The 7544-nt window shown below is 42.0% G+C and overlaps 2 protein-coding genes across 2 annotated transcripts; one reads left to right on the plus strand and one right to left on the minus strand.

The window, feature by feature from the left end:
- Window positions 1-1070: 1070 nt before the first annotated feature.
- atpaf2 (ATP synthase mitochondrial F1 complex assembly factor 2) lies at window positions 1071-3535 on the minus strand. Its single transcript, XM_035801342.2, has 8 exons — window positions 3131-3535; window positions 2947-2991; window positions 2661-2809; window positions 2384-2481; window positions 2178-2258; window positions 1902-2014; window positions 1498-1613; window positions 1071-1374 (listed from the first exon to the last, which is right to left on the minus strand). The coding sequence occupies exons 1-8, from the start codon at window positions 3249-3251 to the stop codon at window positions 1237-1239; spliced, it is 861 nt and encodes a 286-aa protein (XP_035657235.1). The 5' UTR covers window positions 3252-3535; the 3' UTR covers window positions 1071-1236.
- A 166-nt stretch (window positions 3536-3701) lies between these two features.
- On the plus strand, window positions 3702-7091 carry LOC118402950 (glucose-induced degradation protein 4 homolog). Its single transcript, XM_035801343.2, has 6 exons — window positions 3702-4096; window positions 4441-4500; window positions 4624-4731; window positions 5228-5329; window positions 5443-5573; window positions 5949-7091. Exons 1-6 carry the CDS (start codon window positions 3908-3910, stop codon window positions 6010-6012), a joined length of 654 nt encoding a protein of 217 aa, XP_035657236.1. The 5' UTR covers window positions 3702-3907; the 3' UTR covers window positions 6013-7091.
- The last annotated feature ends 453 nt before the right edge of the window (window positions 7092-7544 follow it).

The following is a 7544-nucleotide window of genomic DNA, read 5'->3' on the forward strand; positions in this document are numbered from 1 at the left end:
CCAGTCATGTGGTCAGATGCTACAGAGGGACTTAGAAAAAATATGATTGGCCCATAATAGGGCAGAACAGCTGGCCCTTAAATGTACACAGAGCTAACATTAATAATATGCATGTCAATCTCAAAGTAGATGAGGGATTGGCTTCATCCCTACTTGTATTTGTGACAAGTATTGACATGTTGAATGCACCGAGCTGTCTGTTTAAAACTACTAGCACACAGCTCGGACACCCATGCATACTCCACAAGACATTCCACCAGAGGTCTCTTCACAATCCCCAAGTCCAGAACAGACTATGGGAGGTGCACAGTACTACATGGAGCCACGGAACTATGTTCCACATCAATTAACTCATGCAAGCAGTAAAATCAGATTTAAATAACCACTTGAAATTAATCTTATGGAACAGCGAGGAGATACACATACAAACTTGATTTTTTTGTGTTGTAGACATATTTATGTATATTTTACCTTTATTTATCTAGGCAAGTAAGTTAAGAACAAAGTCTTATTTTCAATGACAGCCTGGGAACAGTGGGTTAACTAGCACAACAGATTTTTACCTTGTCAGCTCAGGGATTTGATGTTGCAACCTTCTGTTTACTAGTCCAACGCTCTAACCGCTAGGCTACCTGCCATCACAGGTATCCTAGGCAGGTAGCCTGTATGGTAGAAGAGTAGTGGCACACTTAATGTGTTGTGAAATAACTGCCTTAATTTTGCTGCATCTCGTGCATGTATTTTTATCTTGTGAACATGTGTCAGGTGATAGAAATCTGAATGCACTACAAGTGCTTTGAAAAGTTGATGTAATTATACTTTCCTCATTCCTACCGCACGGACAACCGCTAAAGTACATTAAAATATTATATTATTCAATATTCTGGCTTGTAGAGGTCATGAGAAGTAACTTTCCTGATTCAAACGCAAATTTTTGCCCGATGTAGAATTCAATGCAATTGAACATCAGGTTTCCAGGCTCTTTGGGGTTTTAGGCTGGGTTTCTGTATAAGCATTTTGTGACACTGCTGATGTAAAAGGGCTTCATAAATACATTTGATTGATTGACATAGAATATTATGTTTTTATTCCGCAAAGGTCAACAACCAGAGTTAAACACAAGTCTGAAGGAGTTGGGATTTCTTCCCAGTCAGAGGCCAGTACACTGCCTCTGTTGCCTTTGCTCTTAAGAGTCCTGTCTGAGTTTGTGTTGACTCAGGGAAGCACTGAATATCCTCAGTCTTGCATGAGTTTGCGTTTGACCGTTGAACTTTCAGAAGAAAAATGTACAAACAGTGCCCCTGCGGCTGTACGTGACCTCAGCTCATACAGGTCAACATCATGAGCCCACTCTACATTTCCCCAATGCCCGATCTGAGGGAAAAGAGACAGAGGAAAATAAATCATTAGTAAGAGAGAAAGAGAAAGAGATTGAATACATATCCACAACGCTTTTCTATTCTCTGTATATGCATTGTTTCTGTGGCGAGTTCCTACCTGGAACTCCTCCTCTAGTCGTGACAGCAGCACGGCCTGCTCCACTGTTATGTGTTTGTCTATTAAAGCAAAGGCAAGCACCACTGACTTCAGCTGGGTGATCACATACTCCAGACCTACACACATAGGAGGTCACACAAAGAATATTAGTAGTCTTGTACAGCCTATTTCACTGAGACTCTGCAATATTATGTGATCATAAACACCGGTCCTACTTCTGAGTGCAAAGCAAGAGGCTCTACCTGAAATGGCCCAACAAACTGAAAATAGAGACAATTCTCTCTCCATTTTCAGTCCATTGGTCTAGGCAAGATGTGTATTCCTTTTTAGCACCCACATACAGTAAAGAATTTGCACATGTGCACGGGACGGGAGCACCTCTAATGACTCTTAGATGTTTTTACCTGTCAGGGACCAGAAGTTATAGGAACCCAGGTGCTGGCGGAAAGTATCCATCGTCGCCTGTGGGATCTCTGGCCCCAGTATACTGGTGGAGGAGCCAATGACTACGTTGTACCTGAAAGAGAAAAACATTCATTCAAGTATTTGCAAGACAATGCTACAAATCTCTGTTTCCCTCCTTTGCTGAAGATGACATGCAAATACATATATGTCCAGTGAACTTTTTGTAAGGTAACTCACAGAAAATGAGTCAATGATCATGTTAAAGTGAAACCAACCGGTCTTCAATCCAGTTCAACACAGGGTCCCATTCATTATTCTGAAGCTCAACTAGTGATGGAGGCTCCTCAACTCTGTAACTGCAAGGAGACAACATACTCACAGTTTCAAGCCCTGTGCAATCATACACATGAATGATCTGTAGAAATAATTTTGGATGGAGGGAACCTAAACCCTCATGCTACTACAAATATCTCTTGTGTACCAGATAGTGTCAGTCTCCAGATACTTGAGGGCAGCAGTGATCATTTGGTCCTTGCTGCGGAACGTAGGGTTATCTAGGGCCGTGTTGCAGAGAGTGGTCTGGAGGAGAGAGAACAAATCTCAAATTGCACCCTTTTCCCACACATAGAGCATTATTTTGAATCCCGGCCCAAGTCAAAAGCTCTTGTGAAAGTAGTGCCCTGTATGGGGTACAGTGACCATTTCAGATATAGCCAAAATGAAACATTGAACAAAAGTGCTGAGGTAAAAGGTCATACCATATGCATGCTGTAGAACTTGAGAATGTCTTTCTGAGTATCCCATTCATTCGCCACGGCAATGGCTAAGGCTTCGTTGGGGGCTGTGAACAGCTTTCCTCCTGGTGTTTTCAGTTTCCGCCGGTCCAGGTTGATCTCAAACATGCCACCTGCAGACCAAAAATCAAGGTTAAATTTGTTTTTATTTTTTAAAGTGAGTTCTTGAATTCTTAGCACTCAGACTTCTTATTTAAATAATTTCAAGAGAGAAAGACCCTCACTCTCCAAGTTCGGCTACAGTACTCACCCTCTCCATGGGATATGCTAACATCCTCATAGAATTTCTTTCTTTCTGTTGAGAGCGAAACAAAGTAAACATGACAAGAAATGTGCAACCTCCGTGGTGCACATAGCCACGATCACTGTAAACCAGCAAGCTCGAGAGCCTTTTCTTGATATTTGATGAAACAAGTGGCTGGTGCATCTCTTACCTGTGATAGTGGAGTAGGATTTCACAGAGAGCAGCTTAAACATTTGACCTCTTGGGCAGACAGTGGGGGGAGAGAAAGCATGCCCCAGACAATTGTGAAATCTCACAAGATTCCTCAGCATCGTGTCAGTGACAGAGATGTTTTAACAAACAGGTTTCCCCAATTGAAGTGGGGTTCAAACCTACAGTTGACTTGGCTAGCTGAACTAACAACGTTAGCTAACAGGAATTATGAATGCCGGATAGTATCGCTTTTCAAAATGCAGGACACACTACTGTTGCTATAAGGAACGACTGACGAAGAGTAGTTGAAGGTTGACTGATCTAAAACGAATAATTTGGAGAAATACGATCGTATTTGCACAACTCTCACTGCATCGCATGTGTGACCTTTCGTGTTTGACAGATTTCCCAGATACATGGGAAATGTAGTTCCATTCTTGTTATACAATCAAACAGAATGGAAGAGTGCCAGAGCGAAAATGACTACATCCTCAAAAGTCATTGATAGCGTTGCGATAAATAAGCCAATGAGCAGCGCGCTTTTAGACGAGTGCATCCCTTGGCTAATGAGAGAAGAGAATGCTGCTGTTTTATGACGCCCGCGACGAAGTCCATTTACTTTTCTGGAGCTTGGTGTGAGTGACTGAAGTATTACATTTGAAGGGATTTGGATGTAGGTGAGCCGCCTCATTCGTGCTCTCTGTACCATCTTCCCACATCTATCGCCCGGACGGCCACTGACTGCGGTCGGTGTCCTTCCCGCGGTACCAGAACCATGCCTGTCCCCGCTGGATACACCAGTAACACCCCCATGGCCTTCAAGTCCTCGGCCTCGCTTATCCCACCTCCCTTGATCAACACCCACCAGCCCGGTGTTATCGCCTCGCTTCTCTACAGCGGCTCCAAGTTCCGAGGACATCAGAAGAGCAAAGGCAACTCCTACGATGTCGAGGTTGTTTTGCAGGTCCGTTAGATTTATGAAACTTTCATTTGCCAGTCAGCTGACGACTAATTGTGCTGACAAAAATGTCAAAACACGTAATGATTGCCAGCTTCCAGAAGGAGTGTTCATAATCACCGGCCATGAAACCTAGATGTTATCATTTAATTTAATTTACATTCTAGTGACGGTAGGTGAGCTGGCATTAGTAGTGAACATGTGAATGTGATTCAGCTGTGTTCAGATGCATCGTTGGCTCACATCATGACACCATTGGAAAGAAGTTACACAATGAATGATCCTTCATTCCACTATCTAGCAAGTGAACATTTACATACTGTTTTCAAGTCTTGTGTTGTTTCTTTCAGCATGTGACCATGGAAGACTCATACTTGTGTGGGTACTTGAAGATCAAAGGGTTGACAGAGGTGAGAATGATTTACTTGATACTGAAAAGAGGTTGAATAAAGGTTTATTCTAACCCTTTTATTTTAATCATGGTTTTGATTCCCAGCATAACTTGTTTCTCTTTCTGTTTTCTTCTTCTGTAGGAATACCCCACTCTGACTACATTCTTTGCAGGGGAGATCATCAGTAGGAAGCGTCCGTTTCTAACCAGGAAGTGGGATGCAGATGAGGATGTGGATCGCAAGCACTGGGTAAATCGAATATGCGTTTATTCATTTAATTTAGCCTAATTTAATTTAATAGTCTGATTCCACCCATGTTGATCTGCTTTAGACCTCCGTGTCAAATGAAGTAGGAGATAATCTTTCCTGGTGAGAATGTGAGGGTGTCATTAATGTTTTTTGGTTGCTGTTAATCTCTCGTGGACAGACTATGTAAAATAAATAGTATTGTGACGTCTGTCAAAATTCCCTGGGATGCGACGGCTAACAGGCTAGTTTTGGTGTTCCGCCACTGGTTATTTGGTCGTATCAGGATTTGGTGAATGTGGTGTTTAAAGTGGGGGCAGTGATTTCAAGCAATGAAGCTATCCCAGGTGGGTGGACTTTGCACCGGGTGAAAAGTGATTGAATTTGTTTGGAACCTGGGGGTCTGATAACGGTAGATTTGTCAAGCAAGAACAATAGTTATGATTGTTAAACGTATTGTATTGTTCCAGCGATTAACGATTTTATATTTGGGCTCCAGGGCAAATTCCAGGCCTTCTACCAGTATGCAAAGACGTTCAACTCGGATGAGTTTGACTATGAAGAGCTGAAGAAGTCTGACTACATCTTCATGAGGTGGAAGGTAAGCTCCATTGAAATGGAAAAGCTGAATCGTGGATATGAGGTTTGGCAACATTTCCTGTAAAAAATACTGTTGTTATAATGATGTACTAACTGTTGTATTCTCTTCCACAGGAGCAGTTCCTGGTCCCTGATCACACCATTAAAGACATCAGCGGTGCTTCCTTCGCTGGTTTCTACTACATCTGCTTCCAAAAGTCCACAGCCACCATAGAGGGATACTACTATCATAGGAGCTCAGAATGGTAATAGGAGACTAAATACTAACTGGGTCATTGATGAACATGTGATAAAACTGGTTCAGATGTAGCCAGGCCTTGTGAACTTAGAAAATATGCATCTGTGCATCATCAGTTCTTATGCGTTTGTTTTTTCTTTAAATTAATATTTTATTTGCTCAGGTTATCAGCGTCAGGATGCAGTTCATGCCCTAATTCTGTGGGGTGTGAACTTATTCTTAAAATATTTTTTTCAACGAATCAAAAATAAATGGAATAACTGCTCTCTGTACAATCAGAGTTGAGGGCTTGAGGTTGATTTGATTTGGGACTGGCCAATGCATCTCTCCTCTCCTGACTATCTGCACTAAATAGCACTGTCTGACTCCCTCTCCGTCACAGGTACCAGTCTCTGAACCTCACCCATGTTCTGGAACACAGTGCAGCCATCTATGAGTTCCGGTGACCCAGGCATTGTGGCTTTGTTGGCTCAGAAAGACTTTAGGCCTGCAGAAGCTACATGAAGGAGGCATGAAGACTGAGAAGGACTGGGGAAGGATGGGTGGAAGGGGGACATGAAAACTGTGTTGTTACTCCTACCAAGAGAATGTGCTTTTCTGTCTGAGGAAGAAAAGGAAATGGAATGATGGATTTATTGATGGACAGATGGAAGCAGGTCTGTTGGACTGGAACTTTCACGGAGGAAGGTATGGATGGATGGAAGAGACAGAGGGGAAAGGACTGCTCTGCCCCAGCCAGGGCAGGCAGGAGCTTCAGTCCTGTGGGATTGGGGCAGAGAGCCATAGCAGTGTGATGCTTTATCATTTCTTAATTTGTTTTAACGTCTGATTTTAAAAGCTTGTTGACTTTCACTCTGCTGCGTCAAGGTCCAGTCATGAGTTATGAAAATGGAGACTTCAGTACTATAACACTTGTCTTTGGACACTTTATAAATAAAGCTGGGGTTTTCCTCTTGCAACTGGGGATTTGTCTGCTTTTATCCAATTCTCATCTGCGCTTAACAGATATTGGACAAAGATTCTTCTGCTCTACTCTATCAAACGCTGGATCTCTTTTGAAGCGAAATGTCAGCGTGTGGAATAATGTTCTGATGAACGACACTCTGTCTTTTGGATTGAAGCTTTAAACACTTCATAGCTCATTGAATGACAGTGTTATTGTTTTCTTTTCAATCTAGGCTAACTCTTCTGATTGCCTGCAAAGAGATTTTGCAAGTTACCTCTTCAGCTACTCGTTGTAAATGTTCAGACGACAGAGTAATGACTGTCTGGAGGTCCGTGCTCTGGAAAAGACAAGTGACATTTGTGAGTGCTTGTGGTTCTTGTATCGTGGGTTTCATTTGCACACGTTGGGTTTAACTCCAGTGCCACACTTCTAATCCAATATACATGTGTAATGTAACACATAGGTCATGGTTGGATTTAAGATGGAATCATATGTTACTAGGCCCATGCAGTCAGCAGCATTTTTACTTTTCACTCGCATTCATTAAAACAGAAATACTTGTCACCAACTTCTGTTTTCCTTCGGTGTCCATGCCCCTTCATTGTTAACTATGCAGCATTATGCAACAGCATCATTCTTGACTTCAACCATACATCTCCAAGTTTCAAAAACCAGATGTATTCTATAAAATAGTATTCAAAATGTCTTATCGTTAAAAGGAAATATTTTTGTCTCATTGCCCTTTTCAAGCACTACCCTTCCACATTTGCACCTGTCCATGCAATTGTGCCATCTTTTTAAACTGTAGCAAAATGTATTATACCAGTGTGTGTGCGAGTGTGTGAGTATGGACCGAAAGCAGATTGGTGTGGCCTGACTGGTTGTGAAGAATGGAGTAAATCATATCAAAACACCCCTTATTATGTTTTTTTCTTTTAAGACTATTGTATGAACTGTACTTCACTGACATACTAGCAATGGGTCCTGTTATTTATATTACTCCACAAAAACACACAATGAACTAAATATTAT

Source organism: Oncorhynchus keta, chromosome 24 (assembly GCF_023373465.1).
Source record: "Oncorhynchus keta strain PuntledgeMale-10-30-2019 chromosome 24, Oket_V2, whole genome shotgun sequence".
Classification (NCBI taxonomy): Eukaryota; Metazoa; Chordata; class Actinopteri; order Salmoniformes; family Salmonidae; genus Oncorhynchus; species Oncorhynchus keta.

Bases quoted from the DNA above. Each gene is read 5' to 3' on its own strand.
- LOC118402950 (XM_035801343.2), top strand. From the start codon at position 3,908: ATGCCTGTCCCCGCTGGATACACCAGTAACACCCCCATGGCCTTCAAG. The intron at 4,097-4,440 runs GTCCGTTAGATT...TGTTTCTTTCAG, and splicing joins ATGTCGAGGTTGTTTTGCAG to CATGTGACCATGGAAGACTC. The intron at 4,501-4,623 runs GTGAGAATGATT...CTTCTTCTGTAG, and splicing joins AGATCAAAGGGTTGACAGAG to GAATACCCCACTCTGACTAC.
- atpaf2 (XM_035801342.2), bottom strand. From the start codon at position 3,251: ATGCTGAGGAATCTTGTGAGATTTCACAATTGTCTGGGGCATGCTTTC. The intron at 2,259-2,383 runs GTACACAAGAGA...GTCTCCTTGCAG, and splicing joins CTGGAGACTGACACTATCTG to TTACAGAGTTGAGGAGCCTC. The intron at 2,015-2,177 runs GTTGGTTTCACT...TTTCTCTTTCAG, and splicing joins TTGAACTGGATTGAAGACCG to GTACAACGTAGTCATTGGCT.